Source organism: Hippopotamus amphibius, chromosome 9 (genome assembly GCF_030028045.1).
Source record: "Hippopotamus amphibius kiboko isolate mHipAmp2 chromosome 9, mHipAmp2.hap2, whole genome shotgun sequence".
In the NCBI taxonomy this organism is placed as follows: domain Eukaryota; kingdom Metazoa; phylum Chordata; class Mammalia; order Artiodactyla; family Hippopotamidae; genus Hippopotamus; species Hippopotamus amphibius.
In genome coordinates, this window is record NC_080194.1 from 133815898 (window position 1) to 133843013 (window position 27116).

The window sequence follows — 27116 nt, forward strand, 5'->3', positions numbered from 1 at the left end:
GCGGGGTTGAGGGGGTTGAGGAATGAGTGCGGCCTCTCCTCTATGGTCGCGGGCCGGGGGCACCCTCCTCAGCAGTCAGTCCTAGGTTACTTCCGGAAGTGAAGCCGCTACCTCTCTCTCCGCTTCCGCGGGGGTCCAGGCGGGGTCGACGGCCGGGTGGGCCCCTGGATGAGCGCGGAGGTGAGCGGCGGCTTGGGGAAGGATGGCCAGGGGGCGGCCCGGGCTTGATTTGGGGGCGGGGTGTGGGCTGCGGACGTGGAGGACGGGCTCGGAGGAGGTGCGCGGGCTTTCCCCTCCCAGGCCCGAGTCCTCAGCAGGCGCGGTCCTGGCCTTCCGGCGCGGACCCCCGCTTGGCCAACTTCTCCATCCCTTCCCCGAGAGCCCCACCTCGGCGCGGCGGGTCCCTGGGCCTCGTCTGTGCCCCTTCCGGGGTCAGAGTCCGAGGCTGTAGTGCCAGGATCTCCCCGGGGCGGGAAGGAGGGGACGTGGCTAGCACACAGCTTGGAGGGAGACGGCGGGGCGCCCGCCCCCGGGAGCGCGGGTCGCAGCCTGCGACAGCGCGTGCAGAATTGACCAGGCTCCTGAGAGACGCCAGGCTGGGCTTCAGGTCTACCTGGCCGGGCACGTTCCGACCCCTACGGCTGAACGATTGCTCTCGTTTTAAAAGAGGGTGACGGACGCGCAGGAAGGGGAAAGTGAAACCCCAGAGTCACACTCCCAGCTCTTGGGATTCTGAACTCACGACGCGGAATTCTGGACTTTCGCAAAAGAGAGTTTTCTTTCAAAAAAAAAAGAAGAAAGGCAAAAGAGAGTCAGGCCTGTCAAACTGGGGATCTTTGGCGGGCAGAAGGCGGCCCCCCAACTTTGCAGGGGAGGAGAAAGAGCCAGGTGCTGTCATTGCCTTCTACAGCCCCCGTTGGGTCCTCCCCGCCGAAGCCCATTGGCCGGTCCTTTGTAGGTGGTCTTGATGTCACGCTCTGAAACGCCAATAGGAAAGAGTTTTGCTATCTTTCCCCGGCACACCCCAGAGTTGACGCTGAGTGCACGTGCGGGTTTGTCACAGCGGTTTTGTAAACAAGCCAGCCTAGGGATATACAAACTCGTGTGTTCTGCCTTTACCTGCATATCTCCATAAACTTGATGGAAAAATTGTTTTTCTCCAGGACAGTTGTCTTTTTTTTTTTTAAGCTCCAGTATTTGGCACTGGTACTACCTACATAGCTGGTACTAAATAAATACCATTATTAATAATTCTATTAATACCAGTCCATCATACAGCAGACTTTTTGGTATCTATAGCTAGAATTTGTCATTTAAGCCTCCTTCAAAGGTAGATGTTATTATCCTGAACTTACAGATGGGAAATACGAGGCTCAGAGGAGATAAATGTGATCTGGTTCGGAACCCAGGCCTGTCTTACTCTTAAGACCATACAGTTTCAACTATACCAGCCTCTCCAGGGAAATGATAATCTAGGAGATGAGAAAACATGCACCATTAAAAGTTACGCTAATGCACAGAGGCAGGAAGAATTAATTTGGGGTACAAGGGGAGTTAGTAATTAAAGATTTTCAAGTGACAGTTGTCTGGGTCTTGTCAGTTGGATGCCTTTGACCCAGAGATGGTGTGGAGCTGTGTTACAGATGGAGGGAAAAGTGTGATATGGAAAAATGCCCAAGGAGCAGGAATTAATAGGTGGAACTAGAATATAATGTGGGAGTAGGGGCGTAGCAGGATGTAATCAGGAGAACAGTAATAGCTAACACTTATTTTTCACTTACTATGTGCCAGGCATTATTCTGAGTGCTGCACATGTGTTAATTCATTTAATCCTGTCAATAATCCTATCAGGCAGGTACTGTTTATATCCCCATTTTACAGATGAAGAAACTGAGGCATAGAGAGGTTAAGTGACTTGCCTGAGGTCACACAACTAATAGCTGGAGGCACTGGGATTTGAATTCAGTCATTCTGGTCCCAGAGTTTGTGCTCTTAGTTCAAAAGTTATGTTATTTGCAGCTGGGCCATAAAGATTCTTAAACGACAAGCTTATGAACATGGGTTTTATATTCTCGTAGTTGGGAAGGTTTTGAGCAAAGGAAGGACTTGATCAGAATTTTGCTCCAGGAGGATGATTCGGACAGTAGAGAGGGGAGGGATTGGAGAGAAGAGGAAATGAGATTGGAAGTGTTATTTAAACTTGATTTTGTTAATATCTTGCCTAAACCTTATGTGAACATATGCTTCAGCATGTAAGCATTTATTTGTATGTAACAGCTCTCTAGTTCCCAAACATCCATGTACATAAGAATATTCTAAGGAGCTTGTTTAAAATGAACATTCTTGGGCCTCTCTGCCAAATATCTTTAAGTTCACCAAACTTCCCAGGTGATTCTGACAGACGTTCTAAGAAATTTCTGTGAAAGAAGTCAGAGATTGGTGGATTTGATTGTCAGCTGCAAATAGCTAGAACCCAGCTTTGTGCCAGTTACTCTCAGGTGCAATGATAGAATTCTCTGGTTTGGTTCCTGACCTTCTGGGGCTCAGGATTTGGTTGGAGAGGCAAAGACTATGCAGCCATCAGGGTGCAAAAGCTGAGAAGGAGTTGTTAGTTTAGAATGTATGAATCAGAATAGTTTAAAACCTGATAGCTAAGGTATGGGTTACTGAAAATCACCAGTAGTTTTTGATCACTTTCTGAATTATTGGACATCTCCAGTGTTTCATACAAGATAGGTCATTGCATATACGCCACAGAACAGACACGAAAGAGGAGAAACCAGGACACCCTTCCCCGTGTGCTCTGATCTTGCCCAACACCACTCACAGGCAGTAAATCACAGGGCCTCAAAGTGCAGGCAGCAAGTCAGCATCCAGTGAGCTAGCTAGCTGCCTTTGCCCTGGTGATTTCTGACCCTGTCTAGAAACAAAATCTGTCTATTTGGAGTTGGAAAAACACAAAGTTTTATACAGTAAGAGCCTAGAGATTAATGAAAGCCAATTTCCACCACCTACAAGAAGTACACATCATGTTCTCTTTTTATTGCCATTTCTGACCTTGGCCTTGCTTACATTTGGACACATTTCTTTTTATCTCATAATCACTAGAAATGGGTGGTCCCTCTTTGGACATTTGATGATGTCTGTAGTGTTCTGCTAGTGTTTATTTTATTTTATTTTTTTAGTATTTATTAGGCTGCACTGGATCTTAGTTGCAGCATGCAGGATCTTCGTTGTGGCATATTTAGTTGCAGCAGGTAGACTCTTAGTTGTGTCATGCATGTGGGATCTAGTTCCCCGACCAGGGATCAAACTAAGTCCCCCTACATTGAGAGAGCGGATTCTTACCTACCGGGCCACCAGGCAAGTCCCTCTGCTAGTGTTTATAGTGGTGTCCCCAAGGGTGGACTTGGGGTGCCAGAAATGGCTGTTCACCCAAGCACCCTCACCCTTATCTCTCTTGTGAATATTTCTGCTTATTTATCTCATATGAAGAACAGCATACTCACCCAATGGCCACAAGCTGGAGCTCATATTCCAAAATGCAGTGATGTCAGATTCTAGTTTGGATTTCTCAGCTTCACAGTGGCAGCTCTATGATGTGGCCTAGACCGACATAGTGTTATGAGGACAGGCTTTATGTCAGACCATGATTTAAAACCTCGCTCTGGGAATTCCTTGGCGGTCCAGTGGTTAAGACTGTGCGTCCACTGCAGGGGGCACAGGTTCAATCCCTGGTCGGGGAACTAGGATCCTGCATGCCAGATGGTGCAGCCAAAAAAAAACAAAAGAAATTTGTATTGTTGTTGTTTAAAAAAAAAAGAAACAAAACCAAAAAAACCTGGCTCTGTCCTGTAGTGATTAGGTCTCCATTTTCTCATCAGTAAAATGGAGATGATAGTAATAATTTTCCCATAAGACTGTTGTGCCTCTCACATTATGGTAAGGGCTCAGTAAATGTTAGCAATTGTCATTCTCTTTGTCAGGTAATATGTAATGAGAAGAAATAACCTAACTAGAGACCCATCTAAAGCCAAATAGGTATGTATTATAGTCACAATCAGTGTTTTGTTAAGTGAAGACGTAGAACTGTAATTATATACCACTGAACCAAGCAACTTGATAATTACATTTTCAAAAGAGTTAACAGTCATCACATAATGAGGTCTTTAGAAGCTAAGGTATTAAAAAAAATTTTTTTTAAGTATTTTTTTTTAATATTTATTTATTTGGCTATGCCAGTCTTAGCTGCAGCATGCAGGGTCTTTAGTTGTGGCATATGAACTCTTAGTTGAGGCATGTGGGACCTAGTTCCCTGACTAGGGATTGAACCCAGGACCCCTGCATTGGGAGCAGAGTCTTAGGCACTGGACCACCAGGGAAGTTCTGGTATAAAAATTCTTAAACTCAGAATTAATGCATTCTTCTTTGATAAACTCAGTAAAAATTATTATATTAATTTTCTTAAATGTTAGTTGAGTGACTAAAGAATGAAACAGGTTACAGCAGCATCCCTGCCTCCTCCTGGAGAGTAGCCTTTTGGATAAATCCATAGAAAAGCACTTGACAAACAGCTTTCCTTCCAGGGACAGAATAGCCAAATTCATTCTAGGGTCTTTAGTTACATAGAATTATTGGGTCATTATATGTGTGTGTGTGTGTGTATCCCCACCGCCACCGCCATGAATTTTCAGATAACTATACCATTGGGTATTTCAATTAGGTATTTCTTTGGGAGAACACAGATGGGGTCATGGTAATAGATATCTGGTGATAATTGTTTCCTATCATTTGTTTCCTATCAGTTGTGCCAACAGACCTAACCCGTGAACACTTTAGAAAAAGTCAAGCTGTACCATTTGTTCATATGCATATATTCATGTTATATTTCACAGATTAATGCTTTCTAAGATTTTATGCCATTTCTTGACATTGCCACTTTAGAGATGGTGTGCTCCTCAGGAAGTAGCATCTTTCCAGGTGTTTTAAGAGTTACATGGAAGGGACTTCCATGGCGGTCCAGTGGTTTGGACTCCATACTTCCACTGTAGGGGGCACAGGTTCGATCCCTGGTCAGGGAACTAAAATCCCACATGCTGTGTGGTGCAGCCAAAAATATAAAATAAAAAATGTCCATGTCTTGCAGTAAAAGCAGGTGTGGTCATTTCAGGAAATAAATACATGTTACCTGGTAGAGTAAGTTATTGGTTATGTGGCATGGGTGTGAGAACCACCGCCTTAGGGATTCCTCACTTGTGTGGATTGGGAATGTCACCCATTGGAACGTGATGTGGAAGAAGGGACCACATTTATTGAGCCCTTCCTATGTGCTGTCCTCTTAATGCTCAGGACGGTCCTGTGAGGTCGGCAGCAGTAACCTCATTGCTGACATGTGCTGACGTGAGCCTTGGAGAGAATGAATAACTTGGCCGTGATCTCATGGCTCGTAGTGAAGCTGGGCATCAGAACCTGTCTTCTGATTTTGCAACTGAAATGCATTACACTGTCTCTCAGAACCAGGACGTTAAGTAATACCTCCAAAAAAGTAAGTGTTTTGGGGACTTCCCTGGTGGTCCAGTGCTATAGAATCCGCCTTCCAATTCAGGGGACATGGGTTCGATCCCTGGTGGGGGAACTAAGACCCCACATGCCGCGGAACAACTGAGCCCGCGCGCCTTGGAGCCTGCACCTCAGCTAGAGAAGCCTGCACGCCGCAACGAAAGATCCCATGTGCCACAACCAAGACCCGATGCAGCCAAAAAATATAAAATAAATAAACAAAATAAAGAAATAAATACATATTTTTTAAAGAATTAAGTGTGTCAGAGGCCTCTAACAAAACATTTAATAAATAGGAGCACCCCCGGACTCTCACTCATTTTGAGCTAGGTCTGTGAGGATCTGATGAGAATAAAGCTGACTTAGAGTTTTTAGACTTGGCCTCTGCCCTCAGGTTCATCCACAGCCTTTCACACACACAGAATCTACAGAGCCTCTGAGTCTAAAGCAGAATAGAAGTGCTAATGTAGGAAAATGTGTGGGAGAGCTCATAAGCAGTAAGTAATACGTGACAGCAAAGCAAGAGAGAAAAACAATAAGCTGATAGAACTCCAGAAACTTTCTAGCCTAAGGCCAGTCAACCTAGAAACGTTGTCATACACTCGTCGGTAGACCCTGAAGGCATCACCTTGTGGAACAGGTCATGAAAACAAATATCCACAGAGGTCAGGCAGCTAATAGAAATAAGGAAACCAACTGGGCGAGGACTGCAGCAGACTGGAGCCAGCTGGCCCTGTCTGAAGGGGGCAGGTGCTCAGCCTCAGCGGATTCTTACCACGTCAAAGGAGAGCCTGGTGTTGCCAGATCTTCTGCCTTTTCAGCAGAAGCCAGGAATCTGGATTTTTATGTGAAATCAGATTCTTTTTTTAATGCTGGCACCAAGTTCAATAAAAAGGGAGAGCGAGGGGGAGAAAGAGAAGCACCATGTGAAAAACAAGACTAGATGTCGCCACTGTGGAGCAGTGGCCGCTGTTGAGGCTGCCAGGTCACGGAGGCTGGCAGCTCTTGGCAGTGATGCCGCCTCACTGTGGAAAGGCTCGCCTGGGTTCCTTACAACCGCTCCAGGAAGCCGGGGCAGGGGTACATTACCCTCATCCCACTGGGTAAACAGTGGTTCTTAACCTCATTTGGGTCTTGGTCCCCTTGGAGAGCAGATAAAAGCTAGATTTCCTTCAGGAAAACGCTCACGCGCACAAACACAACCTTGGCAAGTGCTTTCAGAGTGTCCCCTGACCCCCTGAAGCGCCAATCCAGACGTCTGTTGAAGACCCAACTTCAACTTTCAGGAACCGCAGCTGTTCAGAGTGACTCAGTCCAGAGGTCTTGCTGTGCCCTTCAAATCTGCGGTGTTCAAGCCGTCGTTTTAAACTTGTCTCTGTTTGCAGTTTTGCAGGCTTTTCCAGCTCAGGCATTTTCCCCATTAGTTTTGAAGTAGGTAATCAACACTCGTAATGTCATGCGATGCTTAAGCACAGTTCAGAGCGTCTCCATGTGAACAAGGCACTGGGAGTGGGAATGGGATGATTCTCCTCACCCCAGTCCTAACCATGTCCCCTTAGTCTCCTCTGAGGCTTTGGGACACGGGGGAAAGGGCAGTAGACTGTGGGCATGTCCTAACACGTGCTTCCTTGTGAAGGAACTCAGCCAGCGAATCAGCTCCAACCCACTGGTGTGTGTGCCGAGTCTGGAGAGAAACAGTTATAAACATCCTCAAAGAAACATTGGGCCTTCTCCTCAAAGAAGACTTTAATCATTGCCAGTGCAGGAAGGCGTGTTTATCCAAATTAGAAGGCCACAACTTGGAACTTTAGCATCTGAGCTAGATTTTTATCACCTAAAAGGCACTTTCCTCCTCTAAAAGTACTGCTTGCTTTAATGGAAAGAACCTAAATACTTATAGACACAAATAGTAGAAAAGATCAGCTGAATTCAGTTAAGCTGTGCATTCTTTCTCTGCTAACTTTTGGTTTTTGAACCTATGTGTATGAATCTGCCCACTTCTTATTAACCAGGCAAGCAAGACCCTGTATCAGACCTGTATCTCCAGGGGTATCACTGCTCCCCAGGAAGCATCAAGAGCAGTGTCCAATTCAGGCCCATCTCTTCTAGACCCTGTGCAGCCCCTCACTGGAAGCCTCGGTATCCTTCCTCCAACACTGAATCCAGATGTGCTTGTGACTGTACCTAAAGTGCCCGCCAGTGCGCAGCTCCTAGGAGATGCTCCATAGCCAGCAATGGTCCAGTTATCATTTCCTGGGATAGTACTGTCCACATGATAGTTGTTTAATCCGTATTAGCCAAATAAAGGAACTACTCCATCAAAATGATGTTTCCTTTTTCTAAAAATCTATATGTATGAAGCCTCCCACTTCCTTAGTAATTTGAAGAGGCTGCCCAAAGGGAAACAGTTAAAAAATGTTTAAATGTTCCTAAACATACAAATAATGAGCAAATATGATTGATATTTATAATTTTCTCTATACTTTTGCAGTGATTATAATATTTTCATTAAAAACAGCTTGGTAAATACAGAAAACCAAAACCAAGAAAATCAGGATTCCCCATCCAACAAACCAACTACTAATATTTCATTGTGTTTTCTTCTAGTCTTTGTTAATAGATTTGCTTGTTTTAAATATAGTTATCATGCTCTGTATAAAATTTGTGCCCTGTAAAAGGTGATAAAATTCCCTGAAAACCAGAGAAATTGCTACCATTTATGGTCTTTATGGTCTACTTACCGTATGCCAGGCACTTTACTTGCATTCTCTTATTTAACTCTCAGAACCTTGCAATGGGGTAAATACCATCACCACCCCTATTTATGTATGAGGAACCTGAGACTCAAAAGAAATCCAGGGCACAAAGCTGTTAACTGGCAGAGCAAGGGTAAGGAAGCAGGCAGCCCAGCCCTGGGACCTGTGTTCTTAACCACTGTGCCTGCCAAGAGCCCTTCTCTGCAGGACCAGTGTGGGTGATCAGGAGCAACGTACTTTCTTTCCTGTAACAATAGAGAGATTGAGAGGCTCTTCCCCATCAGTGCCTATGCCATGCTAATTCCAGTAACAATATGCATAATCATCTCTTTAGCCCCTGTTTACACCATCTACCACCATAGTTCACTATCTGTAACCCTCACAAGAAGCTCTGAAGGGTTTGTCTGTTATAAGCACAATTTCACAATTGAGGAAACAAGGCCCAGAGAGCCCAGGTAACTTAGGCACAGTCCCAGAGATGGAGAGTTGAGCTTCTAGATCCATGGGCCCATCATACTGCTTCTCAATAAAAAAATCCCTCAAGACCCAGATGAGACTGAGAAGAGAATGGTCCTTTTCTATTTCCATATTAGCGACGTTAGCGTGTTTCTGAAGCACCAAACTGATGGGATCCAGAAGGCAGGATGTGTGGGGGGGCGGTGGGGGGGGGGTATTAAGCCACAGGCCAGTGGACCTGGCACAGGGCACCTCCGAGAACCAGGCCTCACTCTTCAGGTACTGTACCTGTGGGAGCCTCTGAAATCAGATGTTAAAAGGAATAATTACCTAAGGGGAAGGCAGATTTGTTTGGATAAAATCTGTTATTTATATGAAGTACATCTGTCATTGCCAACTCCAGACAGTTTAGTGAGCCAAGAAGCTGGTTTATTTAAAATTATGTAGGTTGAAAGGACTTTAGAAATTTCATTGAGAAAACTTGAGGCCATAGAAATTACATTTTCAAAGGAACTTAGCAGAAAGGAAGGTAGCAGAAAGGAAGGATCTAGAATTCTCCAGCCTCCCCTATCCAAGTCCATTAAACTTTCCACTACACTGTTTTGTTTTACCTAATTTTTGAAAGTATGACAGTAGGTCAGAAAAATTTAGTGATGTTTCTGTGGTGGTTTATGGAATATAAAACTTTTTTTGAGACATTTAATCTTTATTTTTAAGATGGACATTCTTTACTTCTGGTCAATAAACCCTTTTCTTTAATAATTAAAGCAGATGTACAATGTATGTTTGATAGGCCACATACAGGCAGTGTTAGCATAAATTTCAAGTTAATTTTTATTGGAGTATGGTTGCTTTACAATGTTGTGTTAGTTTCTGCTCTACAGCAAAGTGAGTCAGTTATGTGTATACAAATATCCCCCTTTTTAGATTTCCTTCCCATTTAGGTCACCACAGAAAATTGAGTAGAGTTCCCTGTGGTATACAGTAGGTTCTCATTAGTTTCTCAGTTCAGACACAAATACAAGTATATTGCATACTTTTTTTTTTAAACTTAAAGACAAGTCAAAAAGGCATTTTTATTTATTTATTTTTGGCACACGGGCTTAGTTGCTCCGCGGCATGTGGGATCTTCCTGGAGCTGGGATCGAACCCGTGACCTCTGCATTGGCAGGTGGATTCTTAACCACTGCACCACCTAGCAAGCCCCAGGCATTTTTAGAGTTAGAGAATTTAAGAGGTTAAGAATTGGGGTTTGTATATATGCATATATCAGTTTATCTTCTGGCCAAAAGTCAGAACGTCATAAAAATTTTAGATTTGTTCACTAATGTGAAATAAGCTGTGTCCGGGGTATCACTCTTGTGAATTTGTGTGAGTGCAGTATAATGTTCAGAGAATGTGATTGAAACTGTGCAACTCAGATTGGGACTTGAACCCATAGGTCCAGACTCGAACCCAGCCAGAGTACAGATTGGGACTTGAACCCAGTCTTTTTTTTTTTTTGGCTGTGTTGGGTCTTCATTGCTGCATGAGGGCTTTCTCTAGTTGCGGCGAGTGGGGGCTACTCTTCGTTGTGATGCGTGGGCTTCTCTTTGCAGTGGCTTCTCTTGTTGCGGAGCACGGGCTCTAGGTGCACGGGCTTCAGTAGTTGCAACACGTGAGCTTAGTGGTTGTGGCTCGTGGGCTCTAGAGCGCAGGCTCAGTAGTTGTGGCACACGGGCTTAGTTGCTCTGCGGCATGTGGAATCCTTCCTAGACCAGGGATCGAACCCATGTTCCCTGCGTTGGCAGGCAGATTCTTAACCACTGTGCCACCAGGGAAGTCCTTTGAACCCAGTCTTTTAACTGAGATCACACACCTGGTCTCAGGACTTAATGAAGCTCAGGTTCTTAATGTCTCATCAAAGAAAGAATTCAGTGAGAGACAAAGTGATAGGTAAGAAGTGGATTTATTTAGAGAGAAACACACTCCACAGACAGTGTGGGCCATCTCAGAAGGTGAGAGCAGCCTGGAATACAAATTTTTAGAAGACAGACTTGTCACATTTAAAAATCAGAGCTTTAATATCAATAGAATGACTGTAATTTCAAACACCTACTAAATTATTTGTCCTATTTCTGTTGTTGTCTCTTTTTTTTCTAGATTTAATAATGCTTGGCAGCAATTTTCTGAGTCTGGAATTTTCTATGTCTGTGGATCCCAGAATTTGCTAAGACATGGAAAAGTCTCCACAAAATGATCTGAACACGACAAGCCTCAAGGAAGATGACCGTCTCCAGAACACCAGCCCTCAGATTTCTGTTAGTGAATTTTCCTGCCACTGCTGTTACGACATCCTGGTTAACCCCACCACCTTGAACTGCGGGCACAGCTTCTGCCGGCACTGCCTAGCTCTGTGGTGGGCCTCTTCGAAGAAAACAGAGTGTCCAGAGTGCAGAGAAAAATGGGAAGGTTTCCCCAAAGTCAATATTCTCCTCAGGTAACACTCAGTGCATGTGGGTGGCTTGCTGGGCTTGTCCAGCATGGTTTCTCTTAATGGGAGCAACAATGTCTGGGAAGTCCCTTGTCCTTGGGGGTCATTCTGGATCTGCTGGCGTGTGAGTCAGGGAGCTCAGGGACCTGAAAGTCTCTTCCTCACAGGTGACCGTGATTTATTATTTATTATAATCGAAGGAAAGCAAGAAACTGGTTATCAGACTGTTGTCTGTAACCCTTTGTACATAATATTTCTTATTGATTTGTATGCACTGAGAACACCCTAGGTCTAATAGAGAAAATGGTCTGTGTGATTCTGAATAACTGGTTTGATGCTGATTTTTGTAATCTTTGACTAAACTCTGTTGCATTTATCACATTAATAGAGTTTCTCATGCATGGCGTCATACAACAGATGGTAAGACCTTCAAGTAGCAGGTTTTTTTCTGCTTTCATTCCTAATGTCCATCGTGTACCTGTGAGGTCTTTGAGGCTAAAATCCTTTTCTGTTGCCTTCCTGATGTCAATAGAGTATCAGGAAGTTCCATGAAGACGTTAACCCAGCATTCTCTTTTTCACAGATGTATTTACACACGCTTTGCTCTGACCTGTCAGCCTTGGCTTACCCGCAGGTTAATCTTAAATTGAAGAAGGGTTCTCTGATGGTGAATAATCGAAAATGAAAAGCCCTACAGTACGACCTGATGGTTGGTCTAACTCTCACTACTGAATGTCACCTTTTTTCTTTTTTATGAATTAAATGAAATTAATGAAATTAAATGAAATGAAAAAAATGAATTAAATAAAATGAATTTTTAATAACATAAGCAGTACATATATAGTCACATTCTTTTAAAAAAGTCAGAACATTGCTGATGAAGACCTCTTTGATCCCTCCTCCCCCATCTTACAATTCTTCCTTCCTTTTTCTCAGAGTAATTTCAATATGACTTAGTTGTCATCTTTCACATTTTTAAGAATACTTTTATACATTCACATGCCAATAGGAAATGCAAATATTTTCTCACATCAGTGGTGTCCTGTCTGTGTTTCTGCCGTTTACCATCTCATTCGACAATATGTTTGAATTGAATTTATTCATCTTGATACACAGTGATAGCCAGTAAATTCATTTTTAAAACTATGTATTGTTCCACTATATGAATCTGCTGTTTTCTTTAGCTGTTTCCCTAACTGTGGACGTGTAGGTGTTTCTGATGTGTTGCTGTTACCAACAGGACCACAACCAATCTTCTCTTCCATTCTTCTGGAATCCTTGTATATTATTAAATGTTGGTAGTAGTTTTATGTTGGCCTCTCAACATTATAAGTGTATTTAGTCACAGAACTGTCTTGTGATTTTTTTTCTGTTCTCCATAGGGATGCCATTGAAAAATTATTTCCTGATGCCATTAGAACGCGACTTGAAGACATTCAGCAGAATAATGACATAGTCCAGAGTCTTGCAGCCTTTCAGAAGTATGGGAATGATCAGAGTCTTTCAGCTCCCAACACAGGCCGAGTGAATCAGCAGAGGGGAGGGGGATTCTTTTCCGGAGTGCTCACAGCTTTAACTGGTGTGGCAGTAAGTTTCTGTGTCTGTGCCTCTCCCTCCCACGATTTCCACTGACGTCAGTTCTGTTGAAACACCCCTAAATGACTAATGACGTGACCGTTCTGTTGAAACACCCCTAAATGACTAATGACGTGACCGCACGTGGTAATTCACTGTGTACGTTGAAACCTGAGGATGTCACCTATGCAAGTATATACAACATAATATTCAGAGCCCGGTAAATATTAGCTTTGTCCCATTTCATCCTCTTCACAAACTATGCAATAGGCACCATTATTATTCCCACCCTAGAGAGGAGGAAACCAGTGCAGAAAAGCGTTAGAGCTGGAACTCAAGGCCATATCTTGAGCACAGTACTTCACTAACTTCCAATGTAGAGACTATTTCCTTTTAAGACCCATCCATGCTACTAAAATCTGTTACAAATTTTCCAATAGAAAAGGCACATGAATCAGTTACAGTGGCCAAACTGATGGGGAGAAGGGTGCAGTGCTCCCAGGTTCCCTGCAGCACGTCCCATTCCTGTCTCTGTTCCCCGGTGGCCCAAGAGTCAGCCAAGATGAGCCCACTGAGGGTTGTGCCTCCAGCTCTCGGTGGCAGTGGTATTGCCCGGCTTCCGTGTCTACAGACTTGGCATCATTCCCTTCCAGCTCAGCCTCTTCCCCCACACTCATGTATTTAGAAACGGGCATCTCTGCTCTTTCTGTGGAATAAGGCCCATGTCCCTTTTCCTCAGGTGGTCCTGTTGGTGTATCACTGGAGCAGCAGGGAATCTGAGCACGACCTCCTGATCCACAAGGCTGTGGCCAAATGGACAGCAGAAGAAGTTGTCCTCTGGCTGGAGCAGCTGGGCCCTTGGGCCTCTCTCTACAGAGACAGGTTTTTATCTGAAAGAGTGAATGGAAGGTGAGGAGCAAACACGGCCGCGTCCCTGACACTTCTCAGTTTTATTGAGTTACCATCCACGTAATCCCAAATTCACCCGTTTAAAGTGTATAATCAGCGGTTCTTAATATATTCACAGATATGTGCGGCCATCGCCACAGTCTGGCTTTAGAACATTTTCATCACCCCCACAAAGAAAGCTCCTGCTAAAGGCAGTCAACCCTCACTGTCCCCTCCCTCAGCCCCCGGCAACCACCATGCTCCTTTCTGTCTCCTGGATTTGCCTGTTCAGAGTATTTCCATTCTTCGCCCATCCATTCTTCAGTTGATGGACGTTTGGATTGATTCCATTTGGGGGCTATTAGGAACAGCGCTGCTGTGATCATTTGTATAAAGGTTTTTGTGTGGACCTATATTTTCAATGCTCAGTACTCTCTTGGAGTGGAATTGCTGGGTCGCAAGGTAACTCTATGTTTACCTTTTGGGGAACCATTGAACTGTTTTCTAAAGCAGCTGTACCATTTTATATCAGTGACGGGCATTTTAATTGTTTGTTGCTTCCTGATTATAAGAGTAACATATTTATTTTAAAATAATAATGTAGAACTATAGGACATTAGAAATGAAATACCTTCATAATGCTGCTCTTCAGAGAAAACCACTGTCATCATCTTGCTGGACACCTTTCCAGATTTTTTTCAGTGTTCATACAGGCATGCATGCATACACATAGAACTGTGTGTTCTTTATTTATTTAAAGTGAAAATACGATTGTACTAAGCAGACCTGTGTTTATATATATATGTGTGTGTGTGTTTATGTGTATGTGTATATGCTAGTCTATTAATCCATCTCTACCAACACACATTTGTGGTGTTCCCTTTTTTTCTGCTCCAGACAGTACCAAACTACATTGTGCAAATGCCCTGAGGAACCCATTAGTTTGAGAAACTCACTCATCGCTCAGCAATGGGGCAGCCTGCCTCTGCCTGTCAGCAAATCCCCCTGCCCCTTCCTGAGTCCTGTCCATCTTTACTGGGGTCCCTCCTTCCTTGGGGACCACGTAGGGATGTCACTTAGAGTCTAAGTAACCAGGCAGCTGCTCTCTAACCGCTTGAGTCAGACATGTAGTCCACTCACTGCTAGGCTGCCTGACTGCCCCACCTCCCACGCTGGTCCATGTTCCCCCCCTGAACTGAGCTTACAACACTTGACTCTCTACTGAGGAAGCAAAATGCTCCCACTTTGTCTGTTTTTTGCAAGAAGTAGCACCACCTTGCCCCCGCCCTGAACTGTCGTTAAAGAAAAGTCTCTAGCTAGTTAATACAGTGTAACTTTGCGTTCACTGTCTTCCTTCCAGAGGAGAGATTCCTAAAACTGGAATTGCTGAGTGAAAAGGAATAAACCTCTATGGGGCACTTTTAACAAGGGATCACCGTGGAGGTGAATTCACATTTTCTGGTGCAAGGGAACAGGTTATCTTTATTCAGCCACTACCCCCAAACAACTACTCGCAACGTCATAATGTTTTATTAGATTTCTTTCCTTTTTTTTTTTTTCTCTGTACAGACACACTCTTTAAAAAATAGAAAGGTCAAAGTGCATAGCTAAAAGATCAAAGGTTAGGAGCAAAACGGACCTGGCTGTGCTTTGGGCAAGTCACTATTTCCCTAAGCCCGTTTTCTCACCCACAGAATGGGCACAATAGCACCTACAGGGCAGAACTGGTAAATGAATCCGTGATGACAGAGCAAAGCATTTTCAGATAGTCACTGGTGAATAGTAAGCTTTCAGTTATTTGCTGTTATGAATATTATTTCATATGTTATGCGTCTTACCTCAAGCCTAAAGTGTTTATCTGTGTTGATAAGATGGAACTCTGACTGTGGAAAGTTTGCTTCCAGGATATAATCTCAAAAGACATCTCCTCCTATCCCCTCCCCCACACCCCAGGCTGCTTTTAACTTTGACAGAGGAAGAATTTTCCAAGGCACCATATACCATAGAAAATAGCAGCCACCGGAGAGCCATCCTCATGGAACTGGAGCGAGTCAAAGCCCTGGGCGTGAAGCCTCCCCAAAACCTCTGGGAATATAAGGTGAACTCTCTGTTTTTTCAGCAGAAAAAAGTATCCCGCACAAGATAGCAGTTATCCGCCTGCCCACTGCTCATGACCACATCAGACACAGACACAGCTGAAGCCCCCGCGTCTCCACTCTCCCTGTGCCAGGCTGTGTATCCTTCCTGGGCCTGTTTTCCTACTTGTGTTTTGGGACCCACAGGTCTAGGAACAGTGATCTAGGTTTTTGGTTTTTTATAAATTTATTTTATTTATTTTTGGCTGCATTGGGTCTTTGTTGCTGCATACGGGCTTTCTCTAGTTGTGGAGAGCAGGGATATCCTTCGTTGCAGTGCACAGGCTTCTCATTGCGGTGGCTTCTCTTGTTGCAGAGCATGGGCTCTAGGCACGCGGGCTTCAGCAGTTGTGGCATGTATGCTCAGTAGTTGTGGCGCACAGGCTTAGTTGCTGCGAGGCATGTGGGATCTTCCTGGACCAGGACTCGAACCTGTGTCCACTGCATTGGCAGGAGAATTCTTAACCACTGCGCCACCAGGGATATCCCCAATGTTCTAGGTTTTTAACCTTGACACAAAAGGCATGAACTGAGTGTATCCTTCTGCAAGTAGCTTTTCTTTCTGGCTCTGGCTCACCCTTTTTCTCTTGTGCCATGTTCCACTGCACAAGTGCGTGACTCTTTATACCCTCGCCCATGGATGGCCACTGAGAGTGTTTCCATTTTTGCTACGAGAAACAGTGCTGCTGTGGACTTTCTAGGAAAGTTCGTGTGCTTGTGTGTAAGACTTGCTTTGTGCTGTACACTGAGGAATAGGATTACTGGGTCACAAGGAATGCACATCTTCAGCTCTACTAGATGCTGATAAACTGTTCTTCACTGTGACCGTACCTGGTTCTCCTTCACAGAGAGAGCTTAGCGAGTACTGTACTGTAAAATGAATATTCTCTTTCTTATTAGTCATGGAATATCTGGAATACAGAGACCTGTACCCTAAAAAAAGACATCATGGAGAAAAAGAAATACAAATAACCATTAAGTTTATTGGGGGGAAATGCTCACTGATGATTATAGTAGAAACTGAGACAACCAGCTGGCGTTGTTCTCCCCTATGACATTGTCAAGGGTGAGGACACTTCATAACGTGAGGAAAGAGGCACTCATTTGCAGATCCTGAATTGGCGCAGTCTCTCTGGAGAGCAGTTTGTCAATAACTATTCAAATTGAAACGGCACCTACTCTCTGATCCACAGTTTCACGTCTTTGCATTTGGAGCCCAGGCAGCATAGCGCTGTGATCAGGAGAGGGCACGGCAGCCCGACTCCTGGGCTCCTGCCAGGCTCCTGCAGGACATGCTGACGGTGGGGACGCCAGCCAGTCCCTGGGCCTCCCGGCCCCCTCTCCTCCTCAGCCAGTGGCCTCAGAGACTCACAGTGAGAACTGAATGTTTGAGTCACAGGAGTCGTTAAACAAGGCGTTTAAACAAGTGCCCATTGTTAGGAACAGCTTAAATAAATACGGCTCATCCATTCGTGTGGCCCTGACCGAGGAACGTGGTGACCTGGGCGCGCTGACAAGACAGGGTGCCCACGTCGTGTCGTTGACGGAAAATAAAGAAAAGCATGTTAGAAAGCCTACACATTTGTATGGGTCATAGAAAATCTCTGGAAGGGTACACAGACGGTTAACAATGTTTTCACGCAGGGCTTGAGACTTGGATGGAAGGGTGAATTATATTTGCCGTTTACTGTAATTCTGTGCCATTTGAAAAAAAAATTGTTTATTAAGTGCGTGTATTACTTTAACACTGAAAAAACACTCGTTCCAAAATTTTTGAGGAATGGGGATAGGGTCCTCAGATAGGAATTTTGTTGTTTTCTGTGTTGTTGTTGTTGTTGTTTGTCAATGAAGAAAAAAACCCTGCTTCTCTTTTATCACCAATTATTAGTTTTGTTAATGCAGTCAAACGCTGGACTTCCTGTAGCCGATAGTAGTCCTGTGGGGGGCGGGGGCGGGGTTCATACCTGGCAGAGCCTTTCTGGGTTGTGTATCCAGCAATGACCCTCTATTTAGAGTCTGTCAAGTAAACTTGCTGTTAACTAGAGCGAATGGGAACGGGGTTCTGGGCCTGCTGTAAAAAGCAAGCAGAGGCTTATCATGAGTCTGTCCTTCCGACCTGTGCTGTCCGCCCCTCCCCAAGGGCCGGCATCTGATGTGTAGCCCAAGACTCCTCCACCCCTGGCGTCTGAGCTCACTGCTCGCGTCAGACTTGAGAGAGACAGCTGCAGCGCTGTCGTTGTCCTCACCTCACTGGGAGGTGGGTGTATCCTCCTTATCTGATAGAAAGTAGCCCCAGAGTTGGGATATTTTGGTCCCGCTGACGCCAGACCTGCACACACGTAACCCGGTCATCGCCCTTTCTCACGTGCTAACCAAGATGTGGCTGGATCCCTTCAGGCTCTATTTCTGGGACCTGTGTTCCTTTAGAGCCTGCACACTCAACAAGAGCAGGATCGTCCCGAAGGCCATTGGTTCTTGCGGGGTGAGAAGTGTTAGGTATTGCAGTGACTTGCAGCCCTTCTAAAGACCACAGCACATAGACAGATACTGGGTATGTCTGTGGTATGAACACTTCATGGGGCAGGGGAGAGTGTATGAAAAGATGACTTTAAAAGCCTCCTCAAGGGGCAATAATGAAAAAAAGCTTTGGAAACACTGCTTTAAAATGAAGAACCACTTCCATATTTCTGTCTCACCTAAGTTACAATATATTTTTTAGAAGTTAGATTTTTAAAAATATACACAAAAGCAGGGTAACAGTACACAACTGCCATCAGCCCACATGACAGCAGCTTGTGGCTGTGTGTATTTCAGTAACACCTCCTCCTGCTACCCTTGATCATTTTGAAAATCTGAGATAGCATGTATTTCATAAGTGAATATTTCATTGAATCTCTGAAAAGTAATGGCTTATAAAAATAAAACTGAAATACCACGAGGTACCCCCCCCAGAATAAATAATTCTCTGATATTATCAAATAATTTGGCAGTATTCAAATACCCCACTTTTTTTTTCAGTTTATTTGTTCCACCCAGGGCCCAAACAAGGTCCACGTTAGGTTGTCATATCTTTTTTTCTTTTTTTTCCAATTGAGGTGAAGTTGATTTACAGTATTATATTAGTTTCAGATATACAACATAGGGATTCAATATTTTTATAGATCATAGCCTACTTAAAGGTATCATAAAATATCGGTTATATTCCCTGTGCTATATAGTATATTCTCGTAGCTTATTGATTTTATATATAGTAGTTGGTACCTCTTGGTCCCCTACCCCTATCGAGCCCCTCCCCCCTTCCCTCTCCCCACTGGTAACCATTAGTTGGTTCTCTATATCTGTGAGTTGGTTTCTGTTTTGTTATAGTCATTTGTTTGCTTTATTTGTTAGATTCCACATATAAGTCAAAATTGTACCTATTTCTTTTTCTGTGTCTGACTTATTTCACTAAGTGTAATACCAGGAACATCCATGTTGCTGCAGATGGCAAAATTTCACTCTTTTTATGGGAGAGTAGTATTCCACTCTGTGTGTGTGTGTGTGTGTGTGTGTGTGTGTGTGTGTGTGTGTGTGTGTGTGTGTGTGTGTGTGTATGCCACATCATCTTTACCCATTTGTCTGTTGATGGACACGTAGGCTGCTTCCCTATCTTGGCTATTATAAATAGTGCTGATACAAACATTGGGGTGCCTTTATCTTTTCAAATTAGTGTTTTTGTTTTCTTTGGATATATTCCAAGGAGGGGGATTGCTGACTCATATAGTAGTTCTATTTTGAATTTTTTGAGGAACCTTCGTACTGTTTTCCACCGTGGCTGCAGCAATTTACGTTCCCACCAAAAGTGCTCGAGGATTCCCTTTTCTCCACACCCTCTCCAGCATTTGTTATCTGTGGTGTTTTTGATGATGGCTTTTCTGACAGGTGTGAGGCCTGATACCTCATTGTGTTTTTGATTTACATTTCTCTGATAAGTAGTGATGTTGAGCATCTTTTCATGTGCCTGTTGGCCAGTTCAGCGTCTTCTTTGGAAAAACGTCTATTCAGGTCTTCTGAATTTTTTTAATGGGTTTGTTGGTTGGCATGTCTCTTAAGTCTCTTTCAGTCTGTAGAGTCTCCCCGCCTCTTTTTGTCACCCTGCATTTCTTTGTTGAAGAAACCAGATCATTTTCTCCTGTAGTTTTCTGACATTTTGAACTCTGCCAATTGTCTCTCTGTGGAGTCACCTAACAGGTCCCTTCGTCTCCTGCATATCCTGTAATCCAGTAGTTAGGTCTAGAGGCTTGCTCTGGTTCTGGTTTGGTGTTTTGGCAAGGCTGCTTCGTAGCTGTGGTATTTTCTTCCATCAGGAGGCTCATAATGTCCTGTGATCCTTCATTGTTTAGATCTGTTAGTTCACTAGGGGTTGCCGATACTGTAACTCTCTCGTTTCTTTTTCATTTGTTCCCTGAAAATACATCTTTAATAAAAAAGAAATTTTCTGTCAACAGCCATATTGATTATCCTAAGTACAGTTTATACCAGAAAGGGAGGTTAAATGCTTAATCTTTTCCTTTTACTTACAGTTTTAGAATAATGATTTGCTTCCCAGTGGTCCTCCAAAGGGGACCAGTTTATTTCTTTAGGATTATTAGTAACTGGGGATTTTAACATTCTTGATATGTTTGGATACGTTTCAGTAATTATTCTAATTGATGCTCCAACTGGCCCATCTTTTTTAAGTAGGAGTCTCCTCAAATTATTTTCTGAGTCTATTTTTTAAATTTAACTTTTGAATTGAGGTACAATGTACTTGCTAATGAGTTCTTTTAACATGACTTCTTAGTCTTTGATACTTTCCTCTCTCACATGACAAGACGTTCAAGTTACTCTTGTACTTTTCCTGCCCCAGTCCCGGAATCAGCCATTTCACAAGTTGGACCTCTTAAAAATTTGTTTAAATATAGAAAATTTTAGGTACATACAAACATAGAAGGAAGAGTGTACTCATACCCAGGTTCAGTGAGCATCAACACGTGGCCACTCCTACTTCATCTGTACCCCTTCGCTGCCCCCCAGCACCCCCAGTCCTGGAATTATGTTAAAGCATATCCACATGTCATATTATTTCACCCCTAAATGCTTTAGTGTGAAGCTCTAAAGAGAAGGACTCTCTTCTTAAGTGTAACCGTTATCACACTTTAAAATTTTTATTGGTAAGCCATTTAATAGCATCAAATAAGTTGAATATGTTTTAAGAGTTTCGTTGAGCTGTAATTGACATCCATATATTTAAAGTGTACAGTGTGCTAAGGTTTGACGTATGTACACACCTGTGAAACCATCACCACAATCAAGCTAGTGAACGTATACATCGCTCCAAAAGCTTCTTCCCACCCCTCCCCTTTCTAGTAAGCGTACAGTGTATCTCACTGGCTTGGTTTGCATTCCTCTAAGGAATGGTGATAGTGAGCATCTTCTCATGTGCTCCTTTGCCATCCTTTCATCTGCTTTGGTGAAATGTCCAGTCACATCTTTTGCCCATTTTATTTGATGCTTAGTAGCATCAAGTAAGTTGAATCATTTTAAAGTTTCCCTTATCAGGAAGAAAATAAATACACATTCATTATAGCAAAATTTACAAAAGTGAGGAAAATGAAAGTAAATCGACCCTAATCCCACCTGAGATTCAAACATGGTTAGCATTGCGTTTTGCTCTGTTCTCTTCTAGACAATTTTCTGTGTGTACTTAAAACAGCTCTTTTATTTTTGTATGTCTTCCACAAATATGTATTGACAGCTCTTGTGAGCCAGGTGGTCCTTTAGAAAAGGGATCTCCGTCCTGAATCAGACGGGCCCTGCTTTCACGGAGCTGACACTGTTGAGGTCGGATGGCTACACGTCTTAGATCTTTTTTTCACCTAACATGGTAACGTGAGCATCAGCCAAAGCTCCTCCATGCATCCCTCCATGGCTGTAGGAATTCTGGGCTAAATATCTACTGTAACTTCAGGACCGAGGTCACAGATTTCACTTTCTCTCTGTTATACACAATGCAGCACGAACTATTTTGTGCGTGAGGCTTCTGTGGTTCAGATTTTTTTCATTAAGTGGTGCCCATTAATTAAAGGTTGTGTCTCTCTCCCTGTGCCTAGGAGCTTGCTTCTCTCCACCCCGCCACCCCCCCCCCACCCCACCCCCCGCCAGCCATGGAGAGAGATGGGATCTTTACATCATGTAGCCTAACAGGCAGATCACTTGGCCTCTTCTTCCCATCCATTCACTCATTCATGGCCCGTGCAGACCTCAGGGCAGAGGGCACGAGGCTGCGGCAGGAGCCTGGGTGGGGCGCGCGCAGCTGTGGTTGTAACCAGGCCCCGCCCGCCTCGTCCTCTGCAGGCCGTGAACCCGGGCAGGTCCCTGTTCCTGCTGTATGCCCTCAAGAGCTCCCCGAGACTCGGTCTGCTGTACCTCTACCTGTTTGACTACACAGACACCTTCCTGCCCTTCATCCACACCATCTGCCCTCTGCAGGAAGATGGCTCCGGGGAGGATATCATCACCAAGCTTCTGGTGGGTCTGCAGAGGGTCCTGAGTGCCTTCCTGCTGCCATTCCTCAGCATGGGATGGAATTGGAGATGTGGCTGTAACCTGTCAGGGAAGAGCAAACATCAGTCTTCATTTGAATTTTGCAAGGAGAACTCCTACAAAGGAAAATACAGCAGCAACTTCCCCATTCCCAGAAGCCTGTTTCGCTTCCTGCATTGCATAGCAAGAGGGGTTACCCTCTGGACTTGAAATATTTAGGGGGAAAAAAAAAAGCAAAACAAAACAGAATTGCCTCCATTATGAAAGACGACAGCATAGGGCCAGGTAGCCTGAGGGTTAGATTTATGGGCCCTCCAGCTTGGTGATCTGTCTCTTAACAGGATCCCCAAAGGATGCTTCTTTGTCCTACCACAAGGCAGGGCTAGTGTCCGTGCTGTTGGCCTCAGAATAGTAAGCCATCATCCGGCTCACTGATGGGAGTCACGTGTCAGCTGACAGGGCCCTCGCAGGGATGGTTACCCACCACGGCTCTTGTTTGTTGAGCCTGACCCAGGGACTCCTGCAGAGTTGTTGGTGGACCCCATTGACTCAGGGTGATTCTCTGTCTAGTTGGTCACTGCAGGGTAATGCCCTATACGTTGGTCCTTCTGGGGTAGTCCCTCAGGTCCGTTTATATCAAAAGTCACATGGATGTGATGTTGAAACAGAATTCCTAAATCTCCAAAGACCCTTTTTAAACACTTGAATCAAGTGCCTGCCTAACTGACTTCAGCCTTGGTTGTCGTGTAAAGCCTGCTGGTTAGCGCCTTTCACAGTGTTTCTCTGGTTACCCAGTTTTGTGCTCTTCCCTGCCCTTGCTGGACTGGGAGCACACAGAACCCCCGACCTTTCCATTTTAACAAGGCCCGTCAGCCTCTGCCCGCTCATCGGGCTGACTTTTCTGGGGATGCTCAGTGTCTGCTCCATGGTACACAGCCTTGCTCGGCTTTCATTAGCCTCTGCACACCTGTGAGTTATTTAAATACTCTTGTTACAAACCACTTGCTAATTCTGTAATTAAAGTTTTTCATTTTATCAGAACTACTTTTTAAAGGTATGTGTTTTTATTTTCCCGTGACCTGTTATCATTCTACCATAGATGAGACATTAGATTTGGGAAACTGTTTGAGCAGTGATAAAGAAATTTTAAAACTGGTTAACTTTGATTCATTTCAGTCTCATTATTAATAACTCACGCTTAGATTTTTTTTACTTCTGAACTTCCACAATTCTAAAACAAGCATCTCAGTTCAGCCTCTTTGGTAACATTTATCCCGTGTAAGATTAATTATTACAAGGCGAGTTCATGTTTAGATTGTTGGATGTGTGTGTGTGTGTGAATGTGTGTGTGTTTTAATAAATGTAAAACTCACTGGGGTCACACTATTTTGTATAAAAGTCAATTCTCATGATTTTTTGTGTCCATTTTTATGTATTTTTATTTACTTGTGTGTTATTTTTGAAGGATCTTAGAGAGCCCACATGGAAGCAGTGGCGAGAATTCCTTGTCAAGTACTCCTTCCTTCCGTACCAGCTGATTGCTGAATTTGCCTGGGACTGGCTGGACGTCCATTACTGGACATCGCGGTTTCTCATCGTCAATGCCATGTTACTCTCAGTTCTGGAATTATTCTCCTTTTGGAGGATCTGGTCAAGAAGTGAACTGAAGTAAGTGTGCTTTTATGTAGGAGATAGTTGGAGCAACAGAGACTGGGAAAGAAATACCAAGTGGAGGAGAAGTCCCCTGTGGAGTGTTGTTCAGACTGGAGAAGATGCCCCCGGCTCTGGTTTAGAAACACTGCTTAATCAGTGAACAGGACAGTGACTTTGCGTTCGGGGCCGGGGAGGCTGTCATGGTGCTCATTGTTAAACTGCGTCTCCGTGTGCCTTTTCCCCACGTAATATACGAGATAATTCCGGGGGTGGGGGGGGGGGGCGTGAAGGCATTTAATAATTGAGGAATAAACAAGTGAGAAGGAGAGGGTGCTTTATGGAAAGCAGCAGTGTGGCAGAGCGTAAACAGATCTGATGAGGGACTCTGTAGGCAGGAGTTCTAGTCCTGCTCTGCCATCACCTGGGACAGTAGGACTTTCCCTGGATTAACGCGTAATATGGGAGTTGAACTAGACCACCACGGAGTCAAGTGACTCTTGGTTGCAAGTGACAGAAACCAACCTAAATTGGCTTTCCTACCAAGGGACACGCCCACTGAAGGCTTCCTGCATGGCTGGACCCAGAGACCCGAATGCTGCCATCAGGGCCGACACTCTCTCTCCCTCTCAAAGCTCTGCTCGGTTCAGCCTCGACGGCTTCTTTGTTTGGGGGCCCTTGATTACCCCAGGCGCAGACCTGCAGTTTAGTGGCCCTGGAGGAAAAAGAACACGTCTTTGCCCGTAGCTCTTGTAAAAGCCTCAGGCTCACATGCCTTTGCTCTGATGGACCCAGCCTGGGTCACAGGCTCCCCCGAAGCTATCACACGTGCAGTGTTTGCAGGCTCACCTTGTCCAGGTGCAGGCAGGCACTCACCCCTCCATCCAGGGGCCGGCTTCAGCCCCACCCAGGCCACATGGAAGAGAATAGGGGAGGGAGACACCCCAGAGGAAGACTCAGAAGATGCTTCCAGAAGACGGAGTGGCTGCTGGGCAGGCAGAAGTAACGCATCGGCACGCCAGCATCCTTTTAGCCAGAAACAGCCCGTGACGAGAAGCGTTCTTGGCCTCATCCATCAGGAGCAGCCTTGTAAATAGTTCTGAGAACCTGACAAGAATGTCCCTCATTTATTTCAATTCAGTGAACTCTCTCCTCTACCCCAGTTCTCTGCTGCACACTGCAGATCTTTTCATAGAGAAGACAGTCTGTACTCTGAAGGCCTACAGCCTAGCAGAGAAAATACTATGTTAAATATGTCAAGTGTGACCCAGCAAAGAAGCGGGTAGAGCTGGGGCTGTGCTGGAGAGCCCTCACCTGTGGGGCCCAGGTGTGGGGACTGGGTGACAGTGCCCTGAGGAAGCGCCCTCTAGGCTGCGTCCAGGGAGTTGAAGGTGGGCTGGTCAGGAAAGGTATATCTGGGGCACGGGGGACAGGAAACAAGGTCTCTGCAGCCCTGGCAGCCAGACTCTGCGTCTGGGAAAGGCCCAGGGTCTGACTCTGAGTCTCAAACGCCTCTTTTCCTTTTTCAGGACTGTGCCTCAGAGGATGTGGAACCATTTCTGGAAAGTATCAACACAGGGGCTTTTTGTGGCCATGTTCTGGCCCCTCATCCCTCAGTTCGTTTGCAACTGTCTGTTTTACTGGGCCCTGTACTTTAACCCAATTATTAACATTGATCTCGTGGTCAAGGAGGTCCGACGCCTAGAAACCCAAGTGCTGTGAAACTCAGAGCTGCCCAGGCCCTGAGGGGTCTCCCCGCCTCTCTGCCGGCCAAGCTGTGATGCTTACATGGGGGGAGGAGGGGGGGGAGCCGACTTCCTATTTCCCCCCCCTAGTAAACAAGGTGCTGCTTTGTCTGTCAAAGGCTACAGCCAGGTCCTCTCCCTCTGCCTGTGGCAGCAGAGGCTGGTGCCCCGGAGCTTGGCCGACACAGCAGCCGTACCTCCCACCCAGCCGCCTTCCTCGTGGGGACTTGGGAGGCCCAGTCCACGACGGCTGGCAGGGACCCACGGTTCTCGGAGGACACACAGTGGGTCGCAGCCCTGCTTGCTTTAACCTCAGTGACTCACACAAGGCTCCCGGGGCGAGTTGGAGCCATGAGCCTGAGCCTGGGGCCAGGCCTGTCCTCTAAGTGAGGTTTAGGAAAACAGGAGATTTTGTCATAGGAATAGGCAGCTGCACGTAAAAAATACAGAGGAAAAACCAAAATCCAGTTGACAATTCTTATTTAAGACTTGCTAGAAGGTTTCAGAGTTAAACCTCTGAAAGGATTCAGTTTGAGATTAGAATGATGGTGGTTAGACTTGCCATCACTGTTTTCTACTTGTAATCATTGACAGTTTGAATCTCTCTTTCTGGGGGAATTGAGTGGGATGTCAGACAATGAATGGAGAGTAATTCACATCAGGCTGAGCTGCTTCAGTGCTACTTAAAATTGTTGTTTTGGGGTTTGCTTTGTTTTGTTTTTAAGAATTTAATCTATAAAATCCAGGCTAGTCTGTTTAAGGAAACATTTTGTACATTGACCTCACACTGTATAATCTGTTCTGATGTATAAAACAATATGTATAATTACACTACTTGCTGTAATTATAAATATGAGATGAGCTATGGCCTTTGATTTCCTTCCATTGTGACAATAGCAGGTGTGAAAGGCAGTCAATCTGAAGATCAGCCCTGCAGAGGTCAGCTTGCATCCAAAGTGGTTTTTTTGTGACTCTGTGAACCATTCATTAACCCTTGTATCTTTGAAGAGTTCATTCAAACTTTGCATCTGCAAGTTTGAAGAAATGACTTGAAATGAAAATAAAGATTGTTTTATACGGATAAAACTCCCACATAGAGAGAAATTACCTGTTAGGAAGTGTGAAGAACACCTGCGCTGCCCAGCACACCCTACTGGTCACGCCTGAGTCCCCCGGCCTGATGTGGACATTGAGCCCACGAGCCACGGAAGGCATCTTAAGTGAGAGGAGGGCGAGTGTTTTCCTTCTTCCTGTGTTTGCTCCTCAGGCCCCGAGGGTGCCTGACTTTACCTGTTTAACCCTCATGACATGCCGG

The 27116-nt window shown here is 44.8% G+C and overlaps 1 protein-coding gene across 2 annotated transcripts; it reads left to right on the forward strand.

The window, feature by feature from the left end:
- LOC130829162 (bifunctional apoptosis regulator-like) lies at positions 1–26878 on the forward strand. Of its 2 annotated transcripts, XM_057695404.1 has the most exons (8): positions 1–180; positions 10914–11250; positions 12627–12831; positions 13559–13728; positions 15661–15805; positions 22218–22391; positions 23872–24074; positions 25586–26878. In XM_057695404.1, exons 2-8 carry the CDS (start codon positions 10988–10990, stop codon positions 25776–25778), a joined length of 1353 nt encoding a protein of 450 aa, XP_057551387.1. In that variant the 5' UTR covers positions 1–180; positions 10914–10987; the 3' UTR covers positions 25779–26878. The 2 variants fall into 2 exon arrangements, with proteins under 2 accessions (XP_057551387.1, XP_057551388.1); XM_057695405.1 differs by lacking the exon at positions 22218–22391 and having other exon boundaries at positions 7–180; positions 25586–25945.
- The last annotated feature ends 238 nt before the right edge of the window (positions 26879–27116 follow it).